Raw genomic sequence first — 15,919 nt, 5'->3', positions numbered from 1 at the left:
GCAGTGTGTCTCTAGTACAAGTTGAGGCAAATCATCCTATTCAGGAAAGTCATAGTGGTTGTAAGCACTCATAATGATGTCTCCTTGAGAAAAGGACAGGTGAAAATGGTAGTTTAGAGCAGGTGAAATAACCTGTTGTAGGAATTCAGTGTATCATATGAAACAGTGGGTTTTTTTTTTTTTGTAATTTGAGAAAAAAAATGGTATCTTTTAAATACATGGCTGAGAGTAGCATGTATACAGATGTTTGCTGAACTAAGGAACGGGCTGTGCCAAATCTGTTTGGAAAAACTGGTTTCTAATCCCAGATCTACTGGGCAGGTGTTATTCGAAGGTCAGTATCTCTGTTGATAAAAGACAGGTAGCTAGCTGATAGCTGTTAGCACCTGAGGGAGATGAATATGGAGGTGCTGGGAAATATCATTACATGCTCTTAAAGCTCTCTAGGGTGAGAGCAAATTGGTGGGCCAAGACTTGTAGTCCCAACTCTTTCTAGGGTGTTACCATATGTGGGAATGAAGAGAGTGGTGTGTTTTGCCCAGCTGTGCTCAACACTGACGCATTCGACAGTAATAGTGATCATGCTGGTGGGATTTGGTGCTGTGGGAATTGTGTGTGCTGGGAGCTGGAGGGAGGCCACCAATTCATTGCACATATATTATTTCTCCAGGAAACACAGCATAATTGAGGACAATTTTCCACCATGAATTGCATCATTAGCTAACTCAGGGAAAGTGAAACGCTGTTAACTTTTCTTTTTCTTCTGCAAAGCTGATGAGCTGAAGAAAATAGAAATAAAAAGTTTAATGTAATTTCTTTTTCCAAGGATATATGTTGAAAACCAGAATCAAAACACTTTGACACGGTAATAGAAATCCCACATTTTAATACATTGCCATGCACATAAGGAATCAAGTAATGCTGAATACAAAATAGTCAAATGTACAAAATGATAAAAGCAGATTTTCAAGCCTGATAGAGATCATGCTCATAGATACAAGGGGGCAAAAATCTGTACAGTTTCATTTTTATCAATTTAAAAAGAATCATGCCTCCCATTTCTTTTTTTGAGGACAACCCAAAACAGAAGGAAACGTTATAAGAAAATATAAAGGAGACCCAAAGGGAACTGGCAAGTCGATAGCTGCTTAAGATATGCAAATTGGTGGTTCCAAATTGTGGTGCACAATAATTCTGATGTTTAGAGGAAAAAGTTTCTAAACATTGTATGCCCTGGGAATCCAAGGAACTAAAATGAACATCCAACAGAAAAGGCACTCTTATTTTACCACATAAGTTTCTTGTGTCCTCTTAAGTCCAGTCTTGGGAATTTTTCTAGGGTGCATAGAGAAAAAACCACAGTTGTGGGCAGTGAATAAGGAAAATACTTATTTAATGAACCACTCCTAGGGGACTAAGAGAATTCAGATTGCTGGTTTAACTACTCGCTTAAGGAAGCTATAAAAATGTCTACCATCCACATAGGCTTTTGTACTATGAAATGCGCTTTTATAGTCACGTTTGTTAATGTTTGTAAAAAAGTGAACCAGGTTTTTTTTTTTTTCTTCTTTTTTAAAATCAGATTTCTGCCCCCTCATACACTATTAAGAGCGCTGGTCTTATATGCAATTCATATTGTGTGATTTTCTTCCTTTTTCTTTCCTAGGACACATACTAATATATAGTAACTCATCAAGAAGCTTCCTATGTCTGTTTGTCAATTTCACACTCTCATTGGTCTTCGCTGAGGCTGGGATTGGCAATCTTTGCCTGCATTAAGCCAAGCCCAAGGCTTTCTCACTCTTTAGAGGACAAGGTCATAATACTCTAAATCTCTGGGAGGTGAAGAGGTGGAGATAAATGGGCATCTTTGATGTGGGCTCTGCAGACCAGCCCCCATATTTTGGAAGAAGCATGTGTGAGTGTGCATGCACGTGTGTGCACGTGTGCAAAATGCTGACTGGTACTTTATTATTTTTTTACCTTTTACCTTTTTACCTTTTACCTTATTTTTACCTTTTTAAATCTCAGAATGGAGTCTTAGTAATAACAGCAATGAGGAGAAGGCATAAGGGAAAAGGCTCACTGACTAAAGCCTGTAGCCTAGTCACCACGATAATTACACCGATATTGTTGGTATAGGACAGCTCCTCCACTTAGCTCATTTTAACCTCTGAACAACCCTGTCTGCTAAGGCGGGATGGCTAGCATCCCAAACGGATGAGCAGAAGAAGCCTTTAGAGTTGGGCGAGTTCTACTGAATTCACGTATTCTTGAATTCAAAACATCTTCCCTTTTATCAGAGCAGTGCCAGAGTACACAAAGTCCTAAGAATAACTGAGGGATATAAACCACAACAGATCAATATTTTCTTTTCTCAGGTACTTTTTACTGCTAATATATAATTTTGTCACAATATCGATCGTTTCTAAAATTTTGTGTGCAGCTATTTAATTTAGTGCCTAATGACATTAAGTAGTTGGCTTAATTGGAACAAGAGTCGTATGATTTAGTAGTACAAGAGTTTTGGTGGAATTAGTATCAAAACATCTGTGCTGGCTTGGCCTTTTAGCAGACTAGTCGCTTCTGTGTCAACCAGGACAGACACTTAGAGGGCAAAGTCAAGAACCTGGCGCTCTTCAGCTCTCGGCAACGTGAACTCTTTTCGCTAGCTCAACCACCGTCTCCTCAAACACAGCCTTGTAAGGAGAGCATTTTTCTGTTGGTGGAGGAAAGACAGTGTGGAGAGGTCATTCAGAGCCCCCAGAGAGACTTCAAATGGCCTACATATGAGTTTAAGCAAGTGGAACCCTGACGACCCCCAGTGGGGCAAACTCTCCTGGAAGAGGGTACAGCTTCTTTCTGGTGATTTTGAAACTCCTGAGAACTTCAAAAGGTGTTTTCATGGTATTTGTGCTATTTTAGAGGCAGGCCAGGCTAATCTCTGGGGAGATGGAAGAAGATCACATCAGCTTGTGGAATGGGACGGGAGCAACCACCAGACGCTCAAGGCATTTCACGGCAAACAATTGTTTCTTCAAGGTTGTGTCACAAATTTGGCTCCTCTGCCCTGAGAGAGCTAATGCTCTAATACGAATCTCTTGTTTTAGACTTTTTTTTGGATTCGAATACATTTTATAGAAATTGGGTGGTGGTGATTAAATATAATCATACATAACGGATCTATGTGCTCTGAAACATAGACCCAGCTTAGAAGTCCACATTTGGTAGCTGTGTGTGCACTAATGTGGCAAAGCCACGTGAAAGCAGCTTGTTTATGTGCTTGGATCCAAACCACTGAAATTTAAAAGGCTATAACAACGCAGAAGGTAACCAGCAGAACCTTCGTGTCTTAAATGTTTTAGGTGTTAGTATCTCCAACTCTGGTAATCTTACCATCTCTTTGTCGTTCCCAACAGTAGGGCTGTTTCTGTCACTCTGTACCTTAGGTAAAAAAGCCTGGGTTTAAGAGCCTAAAGCTTCTGTTAATAAATGTCTGAGGTTTGGAAAACAACAAGCAAGCAAGCAATTAAACAAATGAAACCCCCAAATATGAAAAGGATATTATGTAATCAGAAATAATGTCCAAATATCCACAACACTTTTGTCAACCAGTCAACAGCAATTCAATGCAAGTCATATGGTTCCTCTGAAATTTAATTATTAGGTGTATGCTGCTTGTGCTTTCTAGTGCTTGATGTAATTGGGAAAGGAGGCTCTGAGGTAAGAATGCTTGGAGCTCTTGAAGACTTTGAAGCAACCCTACATGGCAAACGAAATTTGAGTTTTACAAAGTTTTTTACACCCGTTTTTTTGCTGTTCTGCACAAGTTATTTCTCAGTCTTTGTGCTGTTGGGCAGGAGGTCTAAAACTGGACCCATACTCAATGGCACTTCTCCTTTGTATTTCTCACTGGTGAATTTCATTCTAAAATTTTTAGATCTTAGAGACAGAGCTCTTCCCCTCTGGCCTGGAGTTTTCCCTGCAGGGCCGTGATGATGGCCAGAACAAAGTCAGTGCTGAGACCACATCTCTAGCCATCTTCCCAAATGAGAATCTCCAAGGAGTACCTATTTTGCTCTTTTTGTGGCAGGACCACCCTGTGCACTTGGCCAACTTCTCTGTAAGCTTCCCATAGGTGGTTAGCCTTCAAAAGAATGCTCCCTGTCTCCCTACTAAATCTCCAGGGCAAACTAGTGGGAAGGCAGCCCTCTTTGACCTTGAGGTTGTGCGGTGGTGCCGGAAATCATATACATTAATAAAGTAGAATTCCGAAGACAGTTTTCTGGCCATAGGATTAGATGCAGATCCAAGGAGACTAAAGAGAGAGGATCTGCTTGTCTTTGAGATAGAATCCCCAGCTGTGCCCTGAGCAGTTGCATCTCCTTGTCTGTCCTCTTTCATGATCTCATGGGCCCCGTTTTGATTAGTAGCACTGACCAATCACACCCTGGACAGATGAGAATCCATATCCCACTGGCATCTGGGCAGTAAGCTTTCACCAAGATCACGCTTAAGAAGGAATTCTAGTACTGGGGGGAAAAAAGGTGATATATTTTTCTGTTTAGTCCTTTATAGAATATTTGAAATCTACCCACAGAACTATGTTAAAAGAAAGACATTAAAAGAAAAAAAAACACACACACAAAGCAAAAAAGTGGGGTGGAAAGGGCTGTGGGAAAGGTGAATAAAAACAGCCTTTAAGGCATAAAGAAATTTATGTCATTTTCAAAGATTAGGTGTTCAAAAAGAGACTGCAGCAGCCTTAAGTCTAGTTGTCAAGAAACCAAATCACTCTAAAGAACATGGAGAAAAACATCACAAAGAACGAAGCTGCTAATGCGGTGGGAAGAGGAAGTCTTGGTGAAACTAAAGTGCTAGGGGGTCTTGAGAACTTAACTTCCAGGCGATTTTTAGTGTTCCCATCCAAAATCAATTACGTGACATTTGCAGACGAAGAAAGCATTTGGAAGTAACCAGGGGATAAATCCATTCAAGGTTTTTATCCTGAGTTTATAGTCTCACATAAAGTTGATATTCTTTTCCCCCCGAATTTGAAAAATGGCAGAATTCTCTCAGAACTAAGGACTATTTATTAGCAGTGACTCTGGAGAGACCCCCTGTGCTGTTTACCCATATTCTGGAGGTAGCAGTCAGGTGTGTGGTGACACCTCACAGAGCCTGAGCAGGGATTTGAAGATGCGTCATTACCCACAAAGAAAGCTTGTAGGGACTCTATCTCCCTAGGTATGTAATAAACTACTAAAGTGATTTGCTCTTTACCACAGCAGAACCACCATGCTCTGCATGTTTCAAATTCTGTTCTGGAGTGGGACAAGCTAATCCCCTCGGCACCCCAGCGAGTCTGATAATTATTCATTTCTGTTCATTCCTAACAGTGCCTTTCCTGCACAAGTGTGGGTGTCAGCCTTTTGCCTTTTAATATAAGGTGTAGCACAGGTTTAAGTAAAAAGAAAAGGTAAGCATCAACAGTTTACAGCCTCTAGACATCAAAATATTTCTCCCATATCTCCTTGTCTCCTGCTTCATACTAAACAAAACTCACCCCAGCCATTTCGGAACTTCTGGGAGGTCAAATTTCCTGCACCCACCTTGTGAAGTAGGTGCAGCATAGCAGGAAGTAACTGTGGGTAACTGCAGATCAACACCTAACAAAGAATCTGGAGCCTACAAAAGGCAGCGTTTCTCCATTTTGCTGGTTTAGCTCCTGACTGCTCAGATTTTATGCCACCATGTTTCCAAAACTCTCCCCCAGAAATGATTTCAAAAAGGGGTGAACAGTTTGGAGAACAGTAGTAGTTCATATGCAACATGTGGTTCATGAAGGAATTAAGGCATTTTTAGAGAACTCATCTTCAATTGGGCTCTTTCATTGTCTTGTCTTTCGGCCTTTCCTATTTTCATCTTCACCCACTATCTTTTCATAATTTTACAGCACTCTTTTGAAAGAAAAAAAAAAGGCTAGAACATTCAACTTATGTAATTTTTCAGAACATATTTTGAAAAAGCCAAAGCAAGTAAGGATGAACCGCCATCATTTAATGAACATCTGCACCATCAGGCATGTCTTGCTTTCCGAGGGTGTTAGCGATCGTCCCAGAACGTCCCTGGCTAAACCAATTAATTCCCAACTGCAGTATCTCAGCATCTGGCAGTAGTTCTTTTGGATTCATCAGGCCCAATTCTGTGTCCCCAGGACTAGCTATAGATTTGGAGTGTCAGAGAATCCAGCGTAATGAGGAATGGTTGTATCTCTATAAAGGATGGGAATGTAGGTGACTAGGGTGGATAACAAGGAAAGCAACTGAAAGCTGCTTTGGGAAGCTCTTCTCGGCCTAATCTAGGCCCTGGGAGGGTGGGCTGTACGTGAAGGTTGCAAATATATGGCCTGATGCTGTCTACTACCTCTTCCTCCTCTGTCCACTTCCTCAGGCAAGGGAGCTACCTGCTGCCCTGTGCATTTTCCCAGGCTCCTCTGGCAGGGAGTGACTGTGTCTCAGTGCAGTTTCCGCTGTGGAAAAAGTGAGGTGGAAATACTGTTCGGAAGGAGATATTTCATAAGGGCAGGAGAGTCTGCCTTGTACATGTTGCTGCCCGAGTACAATATTTGGCACATAGTAGGTGCTCAACAAATGCTTGCTGAATAAAGGAAGGAATGAAAGAAGGGAGAGGCCCTGTCACTGGAATTGAAACTCAGGAGTGGGCGCTGGAGACTGGGATGTTATGTCCAGAGCTGCTGGCAGCCAGGGTTTGGCCTCCTAATTCTGAATTTGTGAAGAATTACAGTCTGCCGAAGGGCTGGCTGTCCTGCCGCCACCCTGGCAAAGGGGCAGATCTCGGCGGTGACTGCCACTCCTTGGCGTTCCTTCTTGGAAGTCCCCTTCTTTGGCACTACAGCCCGGTAGGCTCGTGGTGAGTCGTCTTGCTGGGTGATGGGATCTCTTTCCCTTTCCCTGTTAGTAGTTTTCCAAATCTGTTCACAGCCCGTTTCTCAGTTGGCATTTTTCGATCAGCTGTGCATTTCCTGAGACCCACCCCCTCCCCCCAGGGGAGGCAAGATGCAGGGAGAGTGGACAAATGGGTGGGCGTGCTGGCAGGCTCCCAGAGTTGTTATATACGTGTTTATAGAAAAGATTCTGAGGCCTGTCAGTCCCAAGTTGAGATCATGGGCACAGAGAACATACTTTGCTGAGTTTTTGCTTTAGCCAACTTTATATTTTCAGGAAAAAAGTCGCTAAAGTATATGTAAGGGTCAGTCAATACAGACATTTCTCTAATGCTTAAAGATAAGCAATAACTGGATTAACCTATTTCACAGGACTGTGCTTTGTTGTAAAACATAATAAAAAAAATTAATTGTAGGTATAATCCGAGAAAGAATGAAAGGGACGAGTAGGTTTTCTCTTGAGGAAGGAACTTAGTGTCATATTGGCCCTTTTCCTTCTCTCAGCATGCTGGGGGGCGGGTCACTTGCTGTTTCTTTCTCTTCACAGAGCTGTGATTTAAACTTGACCTAGAAAGTCTTCCAAAGTCTTAAAGTCAGACCACACAGGAAAACTATATTCTGCTGTCCCTACCATTAAGCTATCACGGTCTTTGATGAAATGAAGGCCACTCTCCTTTTTTTCTTGGGAAGAACTCTTCTATAGACTGAGAGAATATGCACACTGGCCAAACAGAAACCTCCCGTGTTTGAGTATCTGCGTGTGCGTGTGGTAAGTTGTGCCTAGGTGCGAGGCACCAAGAGCTATTACAATCAGCAGGCCCACTTCTCCTTCTCTCTGGTGCTACAAGGAATCGGTTGTTCAGTAAAGTGTCAAGAGAGTAAATCTAACAGTATCGTGGCCATATTTACACCGATCTACCACAAATAACTGGGGATAGGACAGGAGTGCAGTTTGTCTTGGACAGTCTGAGCCAGCAATAGGACAAGATCTATAAAGAAAAAAGGAAATACTTGTTTTCTCACATGTACTGAACGTGCTGATTCGTTTTGGCGTCGTGTTCTCCCATAAAGTGCTTAAGAGTTGGGCAGAATACCTTTAGATGTCATAACTAACATAACCATGTTGACATTCCAGGGCGTAATATGGCGAACACTTTCACTGAGATTACAGAACTGCTGTCACTTTTTTCTAACACATCATGCCATCTGCACACATAATAAAAGAATCCAGTAGTTGCCATGCTAAAACAGGACTTCTAGTGAAGGGCACAGACAGCTCCCCAAAGGGAGCTTGAGTTATGCACAGTGATGAAAACTGGAAGCAATTTTCCAGCTAATGGTCTGCCAATGACCGCTTGGAATGAGCTGGCACTGTATATTATGCACCTCATTTAAAAATCCACAGCAAACTACGATTTTCCAAAGCCCATAATCTTGACTGAATGTTTTTTTTTTCTCCCCCAGTTAATCTGGTGAATCTGTCAATGCTCCAAGGATATCTTCTGGTAGTGCCACGAGTCAGTCTTTCTGTGAGGACCAGACCACGTTCATATCGACTGGCAGGACAGCGGCTTCGAAGGCTAACCACGTTTATGGAGAACCCTCGGTTGAGGCTGCAAGAGGAAACGGGAAAATACAGTACGTTATTTCTTTATGTTCCCAGGTACCGGCACGTAGTAATTGTCTTAGTCAAACAAACCAGAACAAACATCCTTAGGTCAAAGAAGAAGCTCTAGCAAAGACACTGGTTACTCAACTCCAGGACAAACTTATCGCGGCTTGTGTTCTTGAAATGTTCCTCCGCCATTTGGCGGACATCCATCTCAGGGACAGGCAAAGTTGCCTGTGTTAACCTAAAAATAAAAGGCCTTTCAAAGTAAGAGGCAACTAGCATTTATTTGAGATTAAAACAAGAAAAAGAAAGAACAGCTATTCAGGAAAGCACAGCTTCAGGCAGAAGCCCAAATAGCATTCTGATTAGGAGACAAAGGCACTGGGTATCTTATGAGAAAGAGAAGGTGAACAATTACATCAGTAGAAGGCAAGCACTTCTACTGGTACAGGTAAGCTAACATAGTGACGCTAATTCTAGACAATGATTTTAATGTTTGGTCCAGTAGTCATCATATCTGCTTTCTTGTTGCTATCCTTGCAAACAGTTCTTTGGGGCACCATGTTGCTTTAGACCCAGTGCAAAGGTTATTTTCCCCGTTTTAAGATTACAAGTCTTGAGGCATAAGACGTGCAAGGCAGTTCCTCTGGCATGCAGCTCCCCGCTCCACTTTAAAGTGGCTCTGTTGATGTAGTTTATTTTTTGACACCTGGAAATAAGGGCAAAACCAGATTTCTGGGATTCAGCCCCGATGGGGCTGTGGTTTGGGAAATCATTTCGTATATGATGGGCTTTCACGCAGTTACTTGATCTGGAACAAGGTCAGGCTGGGAATGGTGTGAAGGCATTTTTTTGGGGGGGTGGGGTGGGGGATGGGAGGTTCATTCATCAGGAAGCTTTCCCGGGATAAAATTTAGAAGAAAATATTGGGAGCAGTGTGGCTTCTGAGTGGAGCTGGCTTCTGAGTTTGCTAGTTGAAAAGTTAGGTTGGCTGAGCAGGTTAGAGACTAGAGAGAAAGTCATTAACATCTGATCTGGCCTGAAACGAAACCACTCGAATTGTAACCCTGCTTTTGACCTTGGGAATGCTGGTGCAGATCTATTTTCTTTATTTTTTCTAATTTTTATTTTCTAATTTTCCTATTACTTTATCTGGCTTCTCCCTCTAGTTTTCATACACAAGACCTCATTTATTAATATAAGAGTGCAACTGAATATTTTGCTCGGAAAAAAAAATCCATGGCTTTATTTAATATATAAAACTATTGGGCAAAGGGAGAGAATAGCAAGGGTTCTTGATGTTAAAAATTTACATAGGTTTTAAAACTGGCTTTTTAAAATATGAGAGAATGCATAATTGATAAACAAATGTTTGATTAAAACTCACTGTTTTTGAGAAAATGCAAAAACAAAAAGTGAGGCTCTTTTAAGGCATATTGAATATAAAATAATACACATTATTGATAAGGTTGTAATAAAAGTAGAATACTAATGTATTGCTGATAGCATTGTAGACTGAAAAAAGTATGTCAATTTATTTAAAAACTATTAAAAATTTACATTCTTTGACTTTGTGATTCCAATCTAGGAGTATACCCTAAGGAAATAATCTAAAAAATGAAAACACTATATACACAAATATACAGCCTAGAGGTTATTTATACTAGTGAGAAAATTGGAAAACAGCCAGTCTCCTATTGTTGAAAATTTAGGTTAAGTAAATTATGATGTGTTAACAAGATGGATGATTACATGGCCATTAAAGTAATAATTACGATGATTATGTAGCAACATGGTAAACAGTTATGATGTATTACAATACAGAACTTAGACATATGCATAGAAAAGTACTTAAGTAAAATAATGGAGGGACCAGAATTTTTATTATTCTTGTCACAATATTTTGCAAAACAACAAAAATCAGGCTCATCAGGGTACAGACTTGGCCTGTGAGCATTGACTAAAGCATCTCTGATTGTTTTCGTTCACTAATACTGAACGAAAATAAATATTTCACAATTTCATTAAGAGATAATACTCTTGTCTTATTGAAGGAGGGATTAAAAACTTGACACGAGTAAATATCTTCCGTCCAGGTCAACATGCAAGGGAGCACAGAGCCTAGAAAAACAACACAGCCTCCTAGGAACCTGACACACCACACCATCCTTAAGACTAAGAGCTAAGTTCCCTAAGAGTTTAGCTCCTTAATAGCATCCTTAAGAGCTAAGTTCAACCCTGGAAAAGGTGTGGCCCTGCAAAAGTCTTACTGAGACTATCCTATAAAATTTTAAATTGAATAATAACGATAAAGAGTGAAGTCTACTTAATAACTATACTTTGGATTTCAAGTCAGGAGTTGACAGTTAGGTTTATCACAGTTGCTGCTTTTTCAAATAACTGTGTTTTCCACATGAGCCTTTACTAGCTGATGGAAAGCAATGTGTCTAATTTCAGCATATAACAACACTCATAACCGTGGACATAAGCTGAGCCCATTATACGTCAAAGCTCTTTCAGCCTGTGGCTCCCTAATATGCTTCCTAGGATAGGTAAAATTACCTCCATTTTATGGACAAGGAAACTGAGGCCCAGAGGTATTATTTGCCCAAGATCAAAGATTTGAGATCAAATCTGTTCTTGGACTTAGGTATGTCTCACTCTAGTGACCTGCAGGACTGACAGGAACAATTATATAAAGTATAAGTATTCAGAGCCTTTCTCACTCTCCTGTCTTCTAAGTAGTATGTTGTATTTCTCCATCAGCCTGATGAGCACAGTGAAGGCCCTAGTGGGCAGGGAAGATAACTGGAGGCTAAATTAATTTGTATTAGAAAGAGAGAGATATTAGAAAGAGCAGAGAGAGATTCCTAAAACACATGAATAAATACAGATCCAGAGGCCACAGAGAGACAAACTGGGGTCTTAGGCAGTGACGTAGGAGATCTGGCGTGATGGCTGCCATGAGTGGGACCTTTAGAAGAGGGATGGCCCAAGAGAAGAGAATTCTGTGGCAAAATGCCCCCTTGAGCATTTTTCCATGGAATTAATAAAGTCTTAATTGTTTTTTGACGCTTTCACAGTTAGCTGTGTTTCTTTTGACGGTGTCACCATGTTGAGTTGGGCTTTATGTGGGATGCCCCTGTTTACACAGGTTGTACGTGCAAAATGTGTGGCTAGAATAAGGCTTGAACCATTGCCTTCCCGTCACAGATGTTTAGTGATGGGCTCTGCTGTCATAGCTCTGTTAGAGATTTTCGTTACCTGCAATAGGAATCAGGTATATAAAAGCTACGTGAGGTCAAAATGCAAAATAGCAGTTTGTATTAGATGGCTCTGCTTCTTTACAGGGAAAAACATGTGATCTTTGAGAAAGTTCACTTTTTTTGGGCTTCAGCCATCCTAGAATCTTTCTGTCTCTTCAGATGCATTATGTTACTTGCAGCCTTTGCTCACCCTGTCCTCCTGCCTAGGATGCCTTCTTTCTGCACCTTCTAACACTAGTAACACTTACCTCTCTATTTTTCAAGACTACCTCATGTGTCACATTCCATCTGAAGTCTTCTTTGCCCCTAGATACCAGCTGATGACTTCTCCCATTTTGAAATGTATCTATCCACCTCTCCTAAAATTTTTGAGGCTGATACCATGTCTTTTGTTGTGTCTTCCTAATGCAAGGTTCAGTGCCAGGTATACAGTGAGTGCTTAATAAATAGTTGAGAAATTAATGAAGAAAGGAATAATGTTGCAGAGGAAGACTTCTCTGTCTCTGTCTGTCTGTCTGTCCGTGCCTCCCTCCCTCTCTCTCTGGCTTAATTGAATATCTAATTTTGCTCCAGATTCAATCCTGTAGCTCAGGTGTCTGCCTACAGAGAAGGGCGTTGCTCTGGTTTCTTTCTCTATCTCTAAGGATGACTCAAGGAAGCTGCATCCCAAGCGCTGGCCATGTATGGATGTGCAGCTAACAAGCAGTCAAGGGTTCTTTCTCAAATCTCTGTTCGATGGGCCAACATTACTAATTTAAACATTCTGGGAACCAATTTCCTCTTTGGTCCAGTGGCTTTGGAGAATGTGTGGGTAGGGAAACATAGTCTAGAGATTAAGAACATGAGCTCTGGAATCAGGGGGATCTGGGTTGACATCCAGGGCTCACCACTTCGCAGCTATATGATGTTGAAGCATGAACCTTAATGTCCTCACCTTTAAAATGGTGATCCTAACCCCTACCTCACTGGGTTGATGCTTGTTGAAACTTGAGCTCATAGAAAAAGCACTTTGCATCGTGTCTGGTGAATAGTTAAGTATCTGCTAAGCAAAGACTACTATTTATTACTACTGCTACTGCTACTGCTACCACAAATTCCCAAAATTTCCTGGAGAAACTAGAGATACAAATAGGTCAGTGTCTTAATGCCCTAGCTGGGGGTCTGGAGGTCAAAGGTTTGCACCAGGAGACAGATAACATTCTTCACGCCTGCCAAGGCTAAGTCAACACACACTGGCTTCCACTCTCCCCCAGATTAGTGCAGACATTAACAGACAATTTCACGATAAGAGGAGTTCTCACTTCAAAGGCAGGAAAGGGCTGGCCTGGGAGGACGTGGCCAGCCTGGCAGAGGATTCAAGAACAGATCTGGGACTGAGTATATCCAGCTCCACCTTCCCGAACTCCAGCAGCAAGGGGCGAAAGGGATTGGTGTGCTTGGAGGAGAAGTAAAGATACTGCGTAGAGGAAGCCCCGCCTCTCACAGGCTGAAGGGAAGAAATAAGACTTCATCTCTTAAAGAGGTTGTTTAGTTTCTTCCATTCAAAAAGAAGGGCCATATCTTCTATCTGTGTCTTTTATGTGACTCAAGTTTAAGGACTCTGAGGTGGACCTGAATTGTATTTCAATGTTGGACTATTTATATCAGGTGTGAGATGCACATTCCAAAAGAGTAAAATCCACGGTGGCCCCTGCATCACAGCCAATAATGAGGAGAACTAACATTTATTGAGCAGCTACAAAAGACCAACTACAGCTTTATAGGAAGTCACTCATTGATTCCTCACTGCCATCTTTGAGGCCTGAATTGCATTATCCTTGTAACACACCTGGAAAAAAATGAGGCCAAGTTCATTAACTTGTCACAATCATACTGTTAGATGAATAGAACTGAGACTAGAACACATATCCGTTCTTACAATAAGAAATGTGTTGGGAAAGCAAATTCCTCAATTCCAATAGGAATGCAGGAAAGAGAGCAAGTAGCTGTGTTAGCATAAAATAATGCTAATCAAACTTGAATCCTACATATAAAGTGTCATAAATAAGAGGTCTGACCTAGAGAAAGTTAGTACATTTCTATTTGACGGTCTAAAATCTTTCCTATGTCTACAACAGTGTTTCTCAACTGGGTGCAATTTTGCCCCCTAGGGTACATCTGGCAATGATGAGACATATTTGGTTGTCACGACTTGAGGGTCCTACTGGTATCCATGGCTGTAGGCCAGGGACCCTGCTAAACATCCTAGAATGCATAGGACAGCTTCCCCCATCCCCCAACAAGTTATCAGGTTCAAAATGTCAATAGTGCTGAGGCTGGTTTAGAGGATACAGGTCCTTATTTATCTTCTATTTTTGGTTGTGAGCCAAATATATCACTCCTAAAATAGGCCAAGATAAAAACCAACTTAAGTGTGCCTCTTGTGTGTGTACAGGAAATAAGGCTAATTTCAAACCTCGCTCCTCTCTTCTATTCATCATTTGCTCATTTTATTTGATTTTATATTCTATGTAATCAAAACCTCTAATACTAAATCATTTCTAACTTTTAGGACTCTCATAGGCAAGCCATTATAAGCATCAAGATTGGATGATTTAAACAGGTATGCTCAATTAATTAATTAGTATGTATGGGAGAAGTTAAGAGATAAAAGAAGGACAAAGGAAAATTTGTGTGGCAATAAAACTAAACTCTGCTACCAGCCCTTTGGTGGGAGAGGTCAATTCTCAGATGCAGTTTTGTTTCTGCCACTACTTGTCCCCCCGTAGTTTTTTTGGGGGTGGGGTGGGGTGGGGATGTTTGCTCCTGAGACATAAATAAAACATCAACTCTATCCCTGACTGCATGAAGTTGAAGGTCAGAATCTTAGACAAGATAGGTATATAAATGGCAGAGGACTCGGGCTATGGGCAATAAAATAGGTGATGCTTACAAACTAACTGGTAACTTCCAACCCCTAGTAAACTGGAAACCACATTGACTTTGTGATGGTTATTTACATGTCAACTTGACAGGGCCACAAGGTGCCTGGATATTTGGTTAAACATTATTCTCGGTGTGTCTGTGAAGGTATTTCTGGATGAGATTAACATTTGAATCAATAGATTGAATAAGGTACATTATCCTCCCAATGTAGCTGGTCCCCATCCAATCAACTGAAAGCCGGAGTAGAAAAAAAGGCTGGCCCATTTGAGGAGCATTCTCTTCCCTTGCCTGTCTTTGAGTTGGGACATCAGTCTTGTCCTGCCTTTGAACCCATACTTGGACGTGGACTAGAACTTACATCATCAGCGCTCCTGGGTCTCTAGCTTGCAGATCCTGGGCCTTCTTAGCCTCCATAATTGTGTGGGTCAATTCCTTAAAATAATTTTCTCTTTCTAGATAGACAGATTTCTTTCTCTCTCTATTGATATCTATATATCTCTATATATCGATATCTCTATATAGATCTATATCTATATCTATATATATCTATATATATATAGATGTAGATATATAGTTCCTGCTGGAGAACCAATACCTTGTATTGGTTCTGTTTCTCTGGAGAATCCAAACTAACACAGAGTCTATATACAATAGTCATTAACCAAATGTATACCACATGCCTAGCTTCATGCTAAGAACCTGTGTCCATTTTGTAGTAACCTAGGGAGGTGAATTCCGCGACCTCACGACAGGCATCCCTCAGAGAGACTGTGAGTTTGGTTCTAGACCACTGCAATAAAGTGAATATTGCAATAAAGTGAGTCATAATCTTTTTTTTCTGGCGGAAAGTCTTGCCTTAAATTTGTAAAAAATGCAATGTCTGTGAAACACAACAAAGTGAAGCACTATAAAACGAGGTATGCCTGTACACAGATGAAGAAAGTCAGGTTTACAGAGATAAATGACCTAACGCAGGCTGTGACCCTTGATCTGATCTGGTTATTGACATGATTTCAGAAGTGCTAAGTAGGAAATAAGAGGTCCAAGGCCCCTGTCCTCCCACCACCCTCCATGGAACATTTTCAGGCAATTATTTATACCTAGACAGCATAGGAAGGCCTTAGCGTCCATCCCTTACTTTCTTAGTTC

The 15,919-nt window shown here is 41.1% G+C and overlaps 1 protein-coding gene across 2 annotated transcripts in view; it reads right to left on the bottom strand.

The window, feature by feature from the left end:
- Positions 1-869: 869 nt before the first annotated feature.
- The window catches only part of SAMD12 (sterile alpha motif domain containing 12), a 353,244-nt gene continuing 338,194 nt past the window's right edge, over positions 870-15,919 (bottom strand). For both annotated transcript variants that reach the window (XM_039853707.1, XM_039853709.1), the window contains one exon: positions 870-8,580. Coding sequence is in view for 1 of the 2 variants with exons in the window: in XM_039853709.1 (XP_039709643.1) it covers positions 8,558-8,580 (23 nt within the window). In the remaining variant the exon portion in view is untranslated. The remainder of the gene's footprint in view (positions 8,581-15,919) is intronic.

The sequence above is a fragment of the Pteropus medius genome, unplaced genomic scaffold (assembly GCF_902729225.1).
Source record: "Pteropus medius unplaced genomic scaffold, Ma_sr-lr_union100, whole genome shotgun sequence".
NCBI lineage: Eukaryota > Metazoa > Chordata > Mammalia > Chiroptera > Pteropodidae > Pteropus > Pteropus medius.
The sequence above is the reverse complement of the archived record's forward strand: the minus strand, read 5'-3'. Positions and strand labels throughout refer to the sequence as shown.